Source organism: Halichoeres trimaculatus, unplaced genomic scaffold, assembly GCF_033239565.1.
Source record: "Halichoeres trimaculatus isolate MK-OKI-2021-1 unplaced genomic scaffold, fHalTri1.1 fHalTri1_scaffold_22, whole genome shotgun sequence".
Taxonomy (NCBI): domain Eukaryota; kingdom Metazoa; phylum Chordata; class Actinopteri; order Labriformes; family Labridae; genus Halichoeres; species Halichoeres trimaculatus.
In genome coordinates this window covers 10,938,610-10,954,498 of record NW_027437200.1, presented here as the reverse complement: position 1 = coordinate 10,954,498, position 15,889 = coordinate 10,938,610, and the positions used below count along the sequence as shown (strand labels likewise).

The following is a 15,889-nucleotide window of genomic DNA, read 5'->3' as shown; positions in this document are numbered from 1 at the left end:
ACAAGGTCACCATAATTTCTGACACCTGGCAATATTCTGGATGCTAAGATCCAGAATATGAAATATGTAGTGGGTCATCATAATTTTCAACACCGTCAGGGAACAAATTATTGTGCAAACCTAAAACTAACATTAAATTGTAGCAGACAGTCTGCTGAAAGGGAGTATAATATTAAGTAGGATTAAAGTGTTGCGTGACAATCACAATATGCTTTGGGGAAGTCTTCGCTCTCTGAGTGTTTGTCTAGTTCCATCTGTGTGTCAAACCTGGACGATTGCTCTCTCTCCTTTGGCTCTGTTTTGTATGATAGCACATCAGGTCCACTTAGATAAAAACAAAAAATTACACTTTCAAGACAGAAAACTTGACATTTTCTACTTTTTAGAATTTCAAATTGACAAGTTTATAATGACGTAAATTTATGAATTTATAAACTCACAAATTTATGAATTTACATTACATTACAATGTATGTTTCACTGAGTGCATTTCGCCCTTTATTGTTGTGCTTCCGGCATCTTAGGGGTTGAATCACCACTTCTTGAGAATCAGTTAAATTGATAATTTGATGTATGTGTCTTTTTGTACCACATGATCTATCTGATTAGCTCAGGGCTGTAAACATGTATCTTTGCATTTGCCTGCTGCAGTAAATTTCTTGTTGGATAAATGCTATCACCTCCTCCAGATCAGTATGCCGCTGTCTTCTCAACTTCCCCCAATATACAGCTATGGCTTTTCAAAGTCTGGATGTTCATCATAATGTGATGATTTTGGGCTTAAATCAATAGTATCTCCTTATTGCTGAGTCCAAGCAGGAAGTACTATTTGATAAGGATGTCAAGTGGGTCTCTGAAAAGGCATAGGGCAAGAAACTTGGGAACAGTCTACAAATTCAAAGTTTTCTTGGAAATTTATGACTTTACAAACTTGAAATATTTAACTTTCTTTTTTTTTTCTCAAAAAATAATTGTTTTTTTTATCATTTCTTTCAGTGGCCCTAAAACACCATCATGATTTTGTTACCCACAGTTTTGTACATTTTTAAAGTTTACATTCAAAGTTTTCTCTTCTACTTTATGCCAGCCCAGAACTTTGCAGTGGGCTAATGGTAGTGTTGGTTTAAGACAACTAGATAGATAGCATCGCCCATTAAAATCTAAATTTGTATTGCTTTAAACAATTCAGTCTTAGGTTTTGACTAATTAATTGAATTGAGTATCAACATAAAAGGCAGTTGGAAAAAATCAAGAGCTGACACAAAAACAGCACAGACTTCAGGAGTGTTTTCTCAAAGTGAAGTTTCATTTTTAGCACATAGTTTTTTTCTCCATTCTACACCCCCTGTAATGTCACGTACAGTAGTAAGCCTCTCTACATTCAAACCCCCCCACTGCTGTGTTGGTCCCCAAAATATACATCTTTTCTTCTTCTGCATCGTCTTAAGTCATCTTCTCTAAGGTATTTCTTCAACACAACAAACACAGACCATTGGGCAGACAGTGCAAATCTAGAAATTCAGTGAAATTGCTACGTAATGCAGTTGTAGGTTTCGGTAACATTATATTCTCACTCTGTTACTGTTGCTCTGACTTATTGCCATTCTATCATGTCTAACTCTATGTCTTTTCATTCCTTTGTCTTTCTCCCCCTCTTTTTTCATCTCTACTGACTGTTCTCATCCAGTCCATCCACACCGCCTCTCAGATTTAAAGCATCTGTTTAAATTTGGCTGCATGGAAACGGCCATAGAGAGGAAATGTGATGGTGAATGAAAACAGTGTTTTATGGCTGTCTGTGAGGTGATGCCAGGGCTTTCTATGAACACTCTCTCCTCTCTTGCTTCCTTTTCTGGAGCAGTTCAAGAATGTACAGCAGACTTCAAAAAAGAAGAATATCACCGTGTGTGATCGTGACGTTTTAGAAGACGAGAACCGTGGGCGTTGGGGTTCTGGTTTTCTTGAGTCAGCTGAAAAACTGACAGTAACAATCAAGAGGGTCTGTGACGAAGCTAGCCAAAACAAAAATCATAAATAAGCTGAGTTTTATGACAGCGAGGTCAGGTTTTGTTTCTTCCCGTTGTGTTTGTTTTTGAGTGTGTTGCCTGAATCAATAAAAGTGTTTGAGTCTGTCCAAATAGGTGCTTTCAGGGTTTTTTATTTTTGTCTTTTTCCAGTCAGATGGTCTGCACAGGCAGGTTCTGAGGTGTGATCTGACTGGTATCAGGCTGCATTTACACCTAATACCTCAACATATTTTCTTTGGCTGCCACAGGGTATGTGGAGACAAGATTGTGTTTATCTGTTTATTACCAGAACAATAACAAGGGTCAAAGGCCATTTAAAGAACTTCAACTTTTTGGATTTTTTTTCAAATCTTTTGGCTTTTATGCATTTTTTTTTTTTGCCACCCTAAAATCAAAGCAATATGTGAAGGGAAAACACTCTTTGGTTTAACTTCTGGAGACTCACTTCAACACAAAAGCAATGACAACAAGTAAACATTAAGTAGGGCTTAAAAGAAAAAGGCTGCAAACCATTTATGTGTCACAACTTCAACTCAGGATCCCAGTTTTCAGCATTTTCCAGAGCTTTTAACGGCCTTCATCAGCAAATTGACTGCACCCAATTATCAAGGAGATTTGTCTTGAAGCTCCAGAAAACCCAGAGCCAAGCTTATTTTCTACTTCTTCTTTTTTTTTTTTTTTTTTCAAAATAAAAATGTAACAAAAAATGGATAAAAGTTCTGTTCTCTGGCTAAAAACTGAACTTTAAGATGCAGGGATCTATAGTCTGGATGTTACAGCTGCAAACCATGTGAAGCAGAAAGCTGCTGTGCCGACAATCAGAGTCAGAGAGGACAGGTCAGCAAAGGCAGATTAGGTGTAGCTGCAGCCTGAAAGCATAGGATCATGACATGAGAATTTAGGTCTACCAGAAAATCCAGGAAATTAGGGGAGGAAGCAGAATGCACCACTGCAAGATTAATAACTCTTCTTGCAAATCTCAAATACTAATTATGAGCTCAAACGTTTAGATGCCAATCTGAGAGCTGGGGTTTAAAACTTTGTTGACTCAGGCGTGATTGAAAGAGAGTGTTTGAAAACTGCTGGTTGAAGCGTTTTTGAGTGTTTGGTTACAAATAGCCGACAGGTAGCTCTGCGCCTCAAGCATCGAAAAAAGAAAGAAATAAATTTTTAAAAAAAACAATCGTTTCATTTTACGATACATTCAGATTCAAACCCTGTCCCTCAGGAAGGAGAGAAGGAGAGAGAGAGAAAAAGGAACAAAGTTCTCTATCGCTCTGTCTACGCACATCTCCTGCTCATCGATTCACTCACTGGATACACACCAACACACACACACTCGTACTTACACACACTCACACACAACCTGACCATCATCTTCAAATAAGGTTACATTTCCTGATCAAATAGAAAATAAATAGCATCAGTATCAGTTTTCCACAAAATGAACAAGATCATACAAAAAGAACAAGAAAAACAACATAATTACAAATCAAAGAGTCATTTCTCATCAAATGAATGTACACAGAAAGTACCTTTAAGACAATGTGAATATCAAGGACGCAACAGGAGTAAAAACAAGAGTGGGGGGTAAACAATTGAGTGTGACATCCACTTCCTGTTTAACCCCCAAAAACCACAAAGAGTATCCTGAAAGAATGAAAATATTGCTGAAATAATTTTTTTTTTCAGTTTTTTTTTTTACCCTCTCTTTATCCCACCACTCTACCGTAATGATCAGACAAGAATAAACTGATTTTATTGGTTCACACTGAAAAAAAAAGTCGTCCTCATCGTCGCCATCGAGCAGCATCTGGTCTGCTAAGCCTAAGGGAACAGACATCCCGGGTCAGGAGTCCAACTGGATTACTGGGTTTTTCTTTTCGTCTGAAACACTTGTGATGCCCTTTATTTGCTCATTTCACCTCTGATGAGTTTTAAACGTCTGCTCGGATAGATTTTGGTTAAAGTCTGGTGCTCCTGCCTCACTCCTGAGGAACAGCTTTGAGCGATGCTTCAAAACTAAAGGTACCCTGCAGAGTTGTTCACCTGGTATATTTGTGCAGGTACTGTGTAAAACATGGATGACAACATAGAAAATTAGACTGATGTACTGTTTGCTATTGTTGATTTTATCTAACGTAACAATAAGTGGTGGTGATATGCATAGAACATATTATATTAACAAAGGCTGGTATGAAGAGACGTGCCAGCAAAGAAACATTAATGTTAGTGTTGCAAAGCTTTAAAAACTATCTTGAAAACATGTATCAAGAAAAGAATTAAGGACACACACAATGTGTTCCAGCTGTGATGCATTTTAACATAAATTGGTGGTTTATTATTAAAACAACCTTTGATTATGGAATGTTTTTGGATAACAATGAAATTTCCCTTTTTAACACACTCTGCACCACAAAATGTTCAAATTTCATAAGAAAAGAAAAACAGCTAATCCAGTCCATTCCTTCCCTCTTTAAGGTCTGTTAAAGGGAAATACCGCTGAATTCCGGCATTCACATTATGGCCTCAAACAATTAACATGTGATGCAAAGTCAGAATTCAAGCTGGGTTTCCCCTTTATGGTTTCTGCTACACTAGTGTTTCTCCCATTATACACTACAGAAATATCCAGAGACATATGTATATATATATAAAAACATTATCATCATCATCGTCATCATCATCAGTAGTACTTAGAGTAGAGTAGAGTAGAGTAGTAGTAGAGTAACAAGTAAGAAGAAGGAACAGTATTGTACTTTATATCATTATCATCTTCATCAGTGGTTACTGAACCTCAAAGGCTCGTCCCGACAGGATGGAAGAAGAGTTAGCGCCAGAACCAGATCTGTGTCTGTGTGTGTTGTGTGTTTTTGTGTGTCTGCATTTGTGTTTCCAAAGGAAACTTGGTGCGTCAGTTGATTGTTGGTGTGTGAGCTTTGCATGACCTGGATACACTTCCTATTGTTAGCTCTGTCGTCTCATATTTACAGTAAATATGTACCTGCTGTCTGCGTGCATGTGAGGGTTAGTGTGTCTGGTCTGTGCGGCAATAGTTTTGGGACATTTGTGTGAAATTGCTTCTTTAGTTTAGTAATGGGTTGTGCTAACCACACATGAAATAAGCATCTCCTACCAAAAGATAAATACGAGGCCACAGTACAGACTCTGACTCCAATGGTTAAATATCAAGACAAGTTAAACACATGTTGGACTTGGTTTGTGTTGCACCAAAAGAGAAGTTTCATCTCTTATCTAGAGGCCGATTTAAAGCAGATCGGGGTTACTGACCTGCAGTTTGATAAAACAGCCATTCATTTTGATGACAATCTGCATTTTTGGAGAGTAATTTTCTTCAGATCTGAAACATAATGTGTGCACAGCAAAAGGTGAACCAGTTTCACACAACTCTGTCAGAAAAAAAGGTTTTACCTTGGATCACTGAGTATAAGCACTTTTAACAAAAGCCACCTCTTCTATGATACAAGATAAAAAGAACAGTGGTTTTTATTCAGTACCTTTTTTTTAGATCTGACTGCTCCCAACACTCTCACCATCAACCTCATGTCTTCTCCCCATCCCCTAACCCCTGTGTTTCCCCGTCTCATTTGGGCAACACCTAGGTGGCGCTCTCCCCTGCTCCAGAGGAAGAAGAAGAGGCCCCGCTGGGTTTGGGCTCAGGTTGGTCAGAGTGAGCCGTCTGTGGGGATGAAGGGGTGGGTGGATCCCCCCTCTCGCCTCGCTCCTGGAGGTTGCGCTGGTTCCTGGCAGCCTCAGTGAGCATCTGCATCCGGCGCTCCTGGTACTCCTCCAGGCCCCGCCAGAGTTCTGCACGCTCCCTCTCCCGCTTCATCTCCCTGGAGAGGAAACAGAGCAAGAATATGTACCAATGGTAATTTTTAATTTTTATTCTGAATAAGCCCAGCGCAAATGCTTTAACCATGTTCAACTTAAAGATAAGTTTCAGTAGTCTTTTCATTTCAAAATCTGAAAAAACAAAACAAATATGGATTCAACAGTTGAAATAATTTTAACTCAAAATTATCCACTGCCTTCAGTTTAAAACTCCTGTTGTGACGTTCAACTGATGACCTAAGTGATATATTCTTACAACGTGAAATATAATGCCATGGATAATGGAACAAATTCAGTCGAAACATGACTTAAGAGCTTTCTATGACTTCCTCTTGTTGTCATTGTCGTATCCAGTGACACAAATAAACACTCAAAGGAGAGTGAGTCATACACACTTCTGTTTCTCCACTTTGTAGGAGGCAGTGAGGTCATCAAACAGCTTGCTGTTCATCTCCATGAAGGTCTTCAGCACATTGTAGATCAGAGACACGATGGTCCTGGAGGGGGAATGAGAAGATAATGAACCTTGACGTTTGTTCGAGGGCCAGGAGATGGACGTCAAAGACAAACTGCTGGAAAACTCTGTGCTGCCTATACAGTATACGTGAGTAAATCACTGGTGGGTACGTCATACTCTTTAGTACAAAACAAAACAAACACGGTGAAAGAAACCACTTCTCTTTTAAAATTCATGCTTTTTTGTCTTCACTTTAAAGCTATCATGAGTGCTAAAAGGAAATTACCAGTTGTCTTACTATTAGTTTTATATGCTTTTGGACATATTAAGACTCTTTTTTTTTTTTTTTTACAAATTTCAAGTCCATTTCATAGCCAACTAAAAACAAGAGAAAACATGATTAAAATAAATCATACAGCTAGTACTTGAATACTAAATACTAAAATATCCAATATTTTAGTATTCAAGTATTCCACTGAAAATTCCATCGATTAATCGAGTAATCGGATAAAACACATTTTTGCAATTTAAAGAGCACTTATTTTTCAAATGAAAATTTGTTTCAAGCAAGTGAATCAAGTTCAAAATCAAGTGAGTTTGGGAGATAAATTCCAAGTTCCGTGCGATCTGTTGAGATATGAGATACAAGCTGCTGATGCAGATCAATACATGCTTTCATATCAGTCCCCAAACTCCAGAAAAGAAGCTAGATTTGTTGCTAGTCGCTATTTTGACAAAGAGGAGGCTTGAGGGGTCTGAAAACTCTAAATATGGCATCGGCTCTATTTGAAATACCACTCTTTGATCTTTTTAAAAATGAAACGATTCCTCGAGGCGGAGAAAATTCCTCGATCATTTTTTGGAATCGAGTACCTCGAATTATTCGAGGAATCGTTTCAGCTCTACATACGGCAGTGTTTAAATTTTTTGAAACTGATGGAAATTAATGGGAATTTTGGGGAATTTATAATAACTGCATTTATCTCGTCATATACATGTATGAATATTAAACATTTTGGTTAGTTATAAGCAGACAAGATTATAAGAAAAGAAGCCTAAACCTTTCCAATAATACCAAACTAAAATTCCAAAGGAAACGTTCCTGAAATTAACCACCCCTCTCCAACCCTAATTAATTAATCTGTTTGCATTTAAATCACCCATTATCCTCAGGGAGTGGAGCTCATACAGACACATCAGCAAGACCAGATAACCAAACAAACATATTTTAGACTCAGTTAGGAAGAAAGAGAGAACAAGGAAACTCTACACTGAAAGGAACCTCTGCTCAGTTTGGGGCTCAAGCCAGGAACCTTCTTGCAGCATGGCAACAGCACTAACAGAGCACCAGCCTGGAAGAGTTCAATGATATCTTTTTTTAAGTTAAAGACCCTGGATTACAATGTAGAGTCCATAAAATTTGGCTTGTTGGGGTAAGACTTGAGTTTCCAGGCATTTTATTTCAGCTCTAACTTAGAAGCTGCTTTTGTCTTGAGTGGAGCATCCCATTTCTTAAGCTTTGTCCCCTTTGCTTGGAACATTTACTAAGGTCAGTTAATTAAATGCTTTCTTTCCCTTTAACAGAGCTGTTTTGATTGGTGTGTTTTGGGTGAACCACTTACTGGTTCCAGTGCTCCTTGGAGACTCTGTAGAGGGTGGCAAAAACCAGCGGTAAGATGACTTGACAGTTCTCCTCTATCAGACTGAGGATGTATTCATTGTTCCAGAAGTAAAGAGCCCGCTCCGCTACCTGGAACAAACAAAAAATAACATGTTTTTACTTGAACTTCTTCATAATCTCCCTCATTAACCCGTCTTCCCAAAGGGTCTAATGAATCTGATGTGTGTTTTTCTATGGCACCACTGTGCATCCCATACTGAGGGTTAGAGCTGTTTTTTTCTGTGTGTTCCTTTTTTTGCAGCTGTTTTCAATAAGTGTGGGTCTATTTTTAAGTAGTATGATTTGAATTAAGTAAGGTGGTATTACCTGAAAGTGAGGGCTGGAGATGCAGGCTGCAATCTGCTTAAAGAGAGGCTCCTGGACCCGGATGAACTGAGATGGTTCAATCACATCCAGGATCTCCTCAATCTCCCCCAGGAACATCACCTTAGAGCACAGAGATAAAAACATACCTACAGATATGTCTTCATAATTGGTTCATACACCTACAGGATCCCCTAATATTAATAAATATCTACACAACAGACAAATTAAAAACAATACAAACAGTTTAAGTTATTCAAAGAGGCATCATTATTATAACAGATACGTTCTGATCCGTGATGAATGAGAGCAGTTTAGAAACCTAAGTGTTAGAGCAGCCTCACCTCTTTCTGCGTGCAGGTTTTTGGCCAGTACTTGAGCAGCCCTCTGATGATCTGCACAGATAATGAGATATACGTTAGTATGAATTTACTATTAGCTTAGCAAGATAGCTTCATAACCTTAAAACACAGTTACTTTGATGTTGATTGTTCTAGTTTACGCAAACGTCTTAGCAGAATAAAAGGAAAGGAAGACAACCCAACCTTAACTCTTAAAGACTGGAGAAGCTGTTTAAAATGTTTGACAACTTTTTTTCATGAGTAATCTAAAAAAATCTGATGCTAAGATGAAACCATAAATACACATGATCTAGAAAAACCAGTCACTACTCCGGTCTGTATCCCATTTGAGATGGACTGAGGAAGACTTTTTATTTTACACAGGAAAAAACAGAAATCTTATCAAGTGTTTTTGTCTTATTTTCACTATAAAATGTCTTTTTTAGACTTAAAATAAGCCAAATTCACCTGACTAGTCCAGAAAAATGTCTTGTTTCAAGTTTTTAGAGACAAAAATGAGGTCTGAATTGCTTGAAACAAGTAAAAAAAAGAGAAAAGTTACTTGTATTAAGACATTATTCTAGTTTCAAGAAAATTTTCTAGTGACTTTTCCACTTGTTCCACTGGCAGATTTTTCTTAACTGGTTTCAAGCGTTTAAAACCTCACTTCTTTAACTTGAAACAAGACATTTTTTCTGGACTAGTCAGGTGAATTTGTTTGTTTTTTTGTGATGCATAAAATGATTTAAAAAAAAAGTTTCAATATGGTGTCCTTCCAACAATTTTGATTACAAAATTATTTTTAAACCATCACTCTTTTAGTAAAAGAGGCTTCAAACCAACATAAATTTTATTGCAACATTAATTTCATTTGAGCAATGTCAATTTTGTGCTGATACAAGGAGGTTATGGCAAAAACTTTACATAGAAAAACTTTGATGTCTTCCTGATTTGTAAGTGAGTGAGTGATAAAACTAATGTGAAATAAGAAATTTTCTTACATATTCAGTCACTGTAGCATCTTTTTCCATAAACTGCACCACACAGTAAGCCAGCTGTAAGGACAGAGGAGACATAGTTAGACACACAATCTCAGAAATCACACATTCCCCGAAGCTGTTCAGGAGACAAGAGGGATCTTAGCACTTATCCCTCAGGATTACACACTGTTAAAGATCGGAAAGACAAGTTTTCCAAGAGGAGATGTGTTAGAAGTGTGTATGTGTGAATGCTTGTGTGTGTGTAAGTGTCTACTTTTACATCAATTCTTGTCTCGCCTTATTAGATCTGCAATCATCCCCTATTATTCAGCATGAGTGTGTGTACGAGCGTGTGTGTGTTTTGTGGTTGCCCCCTCCAACTGGGGCAGTTGCCGTGGTGAGTGGGCACCGTAGCGACGGAGACTGTGTGTGCGTGTGTTTACTTCGGAAGGAGTGATGTCACACGAGAGAAGTCCCTCAAGGCGGTGTGAGATAGAGTTTAGACCTCTTGTCCCTGCCTCTGTTGCTTTTCTCTTTTGTTTTATACCTTTTCTTTGTTTACGTTGTTACTGTACACGTCCATTTTCTGACTCCAAAATTGTTTCATTAAATGTCACCAAGATAAAACTACGTCAGGTTGTCCAGTCTGATTGTCATAGACAGTAAATGTTTTGCACTGTCAGGCTATTGATGTGTGTTCCTTTTGTGTCAGACCTGACCTGAAGCTCCAGTGTCCGTCTCCATTCTGTCTGGCTTTCACATCTCCACTAGCTATTCTCTCTTCTTCTCATCAAACCCCTTTGATTCTCGTGGCCCACCTTTTTTCCCTGCTTTCGTTTCATACCCAACTGTCCTGTCCCTTACTCGCACCATTACACGGTTACAGAATCACAGCACAAAAGAGTGCGCCAAGGCTAAAAAAGGGACAGCAAAGAGACAAAAAGGAATAACAAGAGAAAAGAAGAGATTAAGACGAAGGTGCTGATGGGTCTGACTATTTAAAGCATTAGTGAAGGATCAGAGAAACTGCTCGGGGTAAATATAGCCAGATTCTGTCGTTAGGCCAGGCTTTGTAATGGGAGGCCGTTGTTAGGCTGAGGATTATGGACATTGTAGTCTTTTTAAGCCTGAGATTTACCAATACTGATTCATCAAGGTGACAGTCATTTTGTAGGGATTTAATGTTGACATTTTTCCTTCACATTTGCACTGTGTCACTTTCAGCGAGGAGCCTAAAAGCCTATCCCAACTTCACTTTTTTGCCTAGTGTTAGGTGAACCAGCAGTTAAGATGAGTCAGTGTTTCCAATATGGTGACTGTTGTTGATAGGCCTCAAAACTGCACATCAGAAACCAGTCTGTGATGTCACATAGACTAGGACCACATTTTACAGCTTAACCTTTGTGTTAGCTGCTCATTTTAGCTTTGTTTAGCCACCTTATTTCTGTTTAATTTCTCTGCCCTTCCCAACATCAGCATTAATGGACCCTAGAGTACAAATAGCTACGCGTTGAGAGCAGGCAAGCACTGCAAAAAAGGCTAAGGAAAGTTGAAGCTGATAGTCCTGTCTAGAATAACCACCAATAAGACTGGGTATCTGGGGATCTTTGTTTTGTGGATGCTAAAACCCTAAAATTTCATTCAGCAGATGATTTGTCCAAGCTACATACAACACAAGCAACAACTTAGACTGGAGGGAAAACCTTACTAAATGCTTTAGGTTTAAATGGCAGGTGCTGCCACCTAGTGCCAGCTTATTGTTTTTTTCTGCTTAAAATAATTTTGCCTCAACTTACCACAACTAATAATTCAACGTCAACAAAATCATTCAACATTCAATATTAAGCACTGTCAATGCTTAATATTGACCAAGAGGTGAGTCTGAGACCTTCTGACTCATAATTCTTCCTTGCTTCAGCCCTTTCCGTGAAACTTTTTCGTTTTCTTCCCTTCCCTGCGGAGGGTAACAGTAACAGCTTCCTGGTTTCAGTCTTCTCTGGCTCCATCACGCTTCGGTAGCTGAGCAGCTAGCTGACGTGAGAGGGGTAGTGGGGAAGGACGAGGTGGGGCCATTGGCATGACGGTGCAAAGCGAGGGACTCAGTCATCAGACAACTCTAAAAAGTAGAATGGGACTTTGTGGATCGTAGAGTTGGGTAATTCATTCCATCATTTGGAAACAAGAGTGGAGAAGAGTCTGGCTAAGGATTTAGAGCCGCGCTGGGCTGGGAGCACTAGGCGTCTTTGATAGGCAGAGTGTAGTTGGAAACAGAGTGTAGACCGGGATGAGGGACCCCAGGTAAGCAGGAAATGCCCTTGTCAATGTTTTGTAAGCTAGAAGATGAGCTTTAAATTTGATTTGAGATGCGGGTGGCGTGCCGTTTTGGGCTGTTAAAGACCAGATGTTTTGCTGCATTCTGGATCATCTGCAGAGGTTTAAGTGTACACACAGGGAGGCCTGCTAGAAGAGAGCTGCAGCAGTCGATGTGTGAACTAACAAGGGCCTATACCAGAAGCTGTGTGGCCTGTTGTGTAAGGTGGGGTCTGATTCTCCTGATGTGATAGAGGGCATATCAAGACCGAGCAATCAAGGCCACATGGCACTATCTCATATCTTTACTAGATGAATTATTTACTTGCACCTCAAACTGAGGGTTGATGTTTTTGTATTTCTTACAACAAGAGGGGTCTTAGCTAGTGTTACCTGTCTACTTTTCATGAGTTAAGGGGACCACTTGTCTTAGCATTCACAAAGAAATGAACAAGCAGCTCAAATCTCAGATGGGACCCTGACCTGGTTTATACCTACTGTACATGTGTTCATTTCTCATCCACACAGATATGGCACCAACCAGATAATGCGTACCAAGACTGTCAGTATAGAAACAAAATGGGATCCTAAAGGAATTTTGATGGAAGGGGCTTCAATGGAAAATCAATGAAACTTGAATTAGCCTTGCAATAAAAGAAGTGCATAACTGTAATGTATAACCATTATGGTGGCCACACAATATAGCTCTGACAGCTGTTTCTGCAATCTAATGACGTAAACATGAACGAGAATTCCCGTACAAGTCACAGGAAGCGTGATTCATGGCATGGTATAAGAAACCTTTAAGATGAATAAACAGAGAAGCTGTGGTATCATATTTTAATATGTGGATCCAGAAGTGGGTCACTCCCGCTCAGCCACGCCCACTTAGTGAAAACTGCTGTCCACCAGCTCTGTATCCCCTGTGACCCTGTCAAACTGAGAGTGTGTTTTAGTGTGTGAATAATGTATGCGCGAGAACCACAGGGAGGGAGACAGGGAGGAGAAATGTAGGGCACGGTGATGCTAAGACCAACACACACACACGCACACACACATAGATGTACACACAAACAGATATACCTGGGGAAAAAATATGAAGAAAGATTTCTGCATAATCAAATAATAAAATACAGGTACACAAGCACACAGTTAGAGTGGTTACCACTTGTGCATTCAGATATTATCTCCACCCAAGCACCTTTACTTCTACACAAACACAGAGATGAAAGAAACCTTACACAATGTGTGATTCAAAGGAGAGTCAGCTCTGCATTTGTGGCTCAACTGTGCTTTCTAGTGGTACATTTGTAACACTGCAGTATACCCTCACTACAGCTACCATTAAAGAGGTATTAATGCACAGAAGGGTGTGCATACAGTATTTTCAGATACAACTAATTATTGCTTTAAAAAAAAGAAAAAGACACATTTTCAAGATCTGGGTTTAGTCAGACTGTTTCTGTAATGGGAGAGATGCAGTAGCATGCAAAGTGTTCCTCAGTGCACAGAAAACCCATGAAAACCACTATGCTTAATATGTATCACTGATATTTTGGGTTTACAAAAACATTTCAGTCTATTTTTATACACAAATGAAGGTTCAGGGGTTAGAATCTTGTTTGTGTTATAATAGTTGAAACTGCTGCTGCTGCCCATGTTTGGCTTGAAAATGATCAAAACATGCTCAAAAAAACTGGCTCAAAAAATCAGGAAACACCATCAGAGCTGGCAAAAAATTCTCACACGGTCTACCTTTCTTACATACTGACTAATACAGCATGTGAAGATGTGGAGTAATACTTTGCTGCTTGCAATATTTTATAAAACAAATTAATAATTCAATAAGACTAAATATTCAAGTACTTGAATGAAAGCATTACTGAACGCACAATCTTTAACACTTTATTTCCCTTCTTTATCTTAAAAGTTTAACACATGCAGTATTTTCAGTTTCTGCTCCTATCTCCTGAAGTCACCATACACACATATGGTCATATCTGTTTTTGATGCTCGCCTGCGAGATTTCTTTGTATGTCGAGGTTGGTTGTCATCTTAAGTTTTTAAAACTCCTAATTGTTTGTTTTTGGGATTCTTGCCCGTTCCCTTGGTGATTTATATGCACTTTGCTTTGCTTTCGCTTCTGTCATCATGGTTTACCAAGCTTTTTTTTGTTTACAATGCACCTTGTGTCTTGTTACATCCCTCTGTTTGAGTCTCAGTGCACTACTATCACACTTTTATACCAACATGTGACTGACCTGTGCGTGGAAGATGGAAAGGGACTTTGCCGTGTGTAACGGGATGAGAACCCGGACCAGGAACTGCTTGTGCTCAGCCTTCAGAGGCAGGGCGAAGCCATTTATGATGCTGCAGGAGAGAAGAGAAGGGTCATGTTAAAACTGAACTTTATTCCTTTATGTAGTCCATCCTGTTTTGGTAAAAGCAATCATTGGAAAGATCAACCATTTGAATCTTCAGTCATGTGTGCTTTTATCTCTGAGGCAGATTGTTTATTGAACTGTGTCCATTACAAAGTAACTGAACAAATGTGTGGTCTGCTCTGACTACTACACTGACACAGCTTACAGAGGGAAGAGTACGAGCAGCTGATGTGTGGGAACTCAACTTTGATACATTTTTTTAGCAACTCTGACCCACTTGTCAGCTCATATTGACTTTATCTATAGTGCCTACAACTGTCTGCCTGTCTGTCTGTCTGTCTGCCTGTTAGTCAAGGCTGCCTTAACAACCGATAACCGCACTGCTTTATTGAACATCTTCCTGCTGTCCCTTTCATCTTTCTTTCTGCCTACCTCTCACCCCTTTTTTGAAGACCCCTATCCTCCTGCGGTCTCTTTTTCTCCCCGTACAATTCAGCCTCCCTGGCCCATCTTTCTCTTCCTGTCTCCTTGTGTGGGAGGAGCTAAAAATACCCCTGTTACCACCAACATGAATACAAACCTCTCTCTCCTTTCCTGCTCTCCCTCCTCCTTCCTCCACTTCTGACTCACTATTCACTTCACTCATCCTCTCTCCATCCACTTGTTTATTGCCATCGCTCTTTTCCCTCCTTTTCCCACCTTGGATCCCTTTGATCTATATCTACGGTCATTTTAAGCCCCTCAGTGACCCAGAGCTATCTGACCTTGACGGTAATAGTAAATTCTTGGTTTACTTTTTGGTCAGGTGAAACGATGTGATGCAGAGCAGCCTTCAGGTATTATATCAACCTAATGATGCTCTATGTGTGGGTGAGGGGCAGGGGCAAGTAACACATTATTTCTCACTAATTTCAGCCTTTTTTTTACTCCTCTTACTTCTTTATGATAAACATAAATCAGGATAATCAAGACACTTATCTGGCTTATAGGTTTTGAAGATGAATGACAGAACCTGAGGGAAAAATAAATTCCAGACTAATAGTGATCTAGAGGTAGAAACATATTTACCAGCACTGGCAAAAAGCTATCATTTACTGCAGTATCATAGATTTCTCTGAGATCATGTAGATCTTTGAAAATGTTACTTAGAGAAGGAAAAACTCCAGATCAGCAATGCTCACACTGGTTTATTTAGCAAGCTAACACTGTTAACATTTGTCTCTTTCTTTTATGCAGATGAATGCAAGTTTAGCAAACAATAACTGCCTGTCTTATTACACAGTCTATTAACAAAATAGATGTGAAGACAAGTTTTGATGATAGTACTTAGGTAAATATATTTGATGATAACATTTAAATTTAAGTAAAGGGAAAATTCAAGTTAAACTAATAAGTGTTTTTTGGGGGAGATGCTGGGGTGACATATGTAACATGTCCAGGCTATTGTTAATACATGATTGTCTTATTTTTCACCATTCATGGTTTTTGTTCTGTGAAAGACACAATTCTATTTCAACAGTTATTAAAACTAATTATTGTCATCTATAATGTT

General features: G+C 39.0%; 1 protein-coding gene across 1 annotated transcript in view; it reads right to left on the bottom strand.

Annotated features, from left to right (window-relative positions):
• Window positions 1-1,284: 1,284 nt before the first annotated feature.
• The window catches only part of ppp2r5b (protein phosphatase 2, regulatory subunit B', beta), a 57,261-nt gene continuing 42,656 nt past the window's right edge, over window positions 1,285-15,889 (bottom strand). The window contains exons 7-13 of the mRNA XM_074699309.1: window positions 14,215-14,323; window positions 9,665-9,718; window positions 8,667-8,717; window positions 8,326-8,445; window positions 7,961-8,088; window positions 6,277-6,378; window positions 1,285-5,883 (exon numbers count right to left, since the gene is read on the bottom strand). Coding sequence (XP_074555410.1) covers window positions 5,646-5,883; window positions 6,277-6,378; window positions 7,961-8,088; window positions 8,326-8,445; window positions 8,667-8,717; window positions 9,665-9,718; window positions 14,215-14,323 — 802 coding nt within the window. The 3' untranslated portion in view covers window positions 1,285-5,645. The remainder of the gene's footprint in view (window positions 5,884-6,276; window positions 6,379-7,960; window positions 8,089-8,325; window positions 8,446-8,666; window positions 8,718-9,664; window positions 9,719-14,214; window positions 14,324-15,889) is intronic.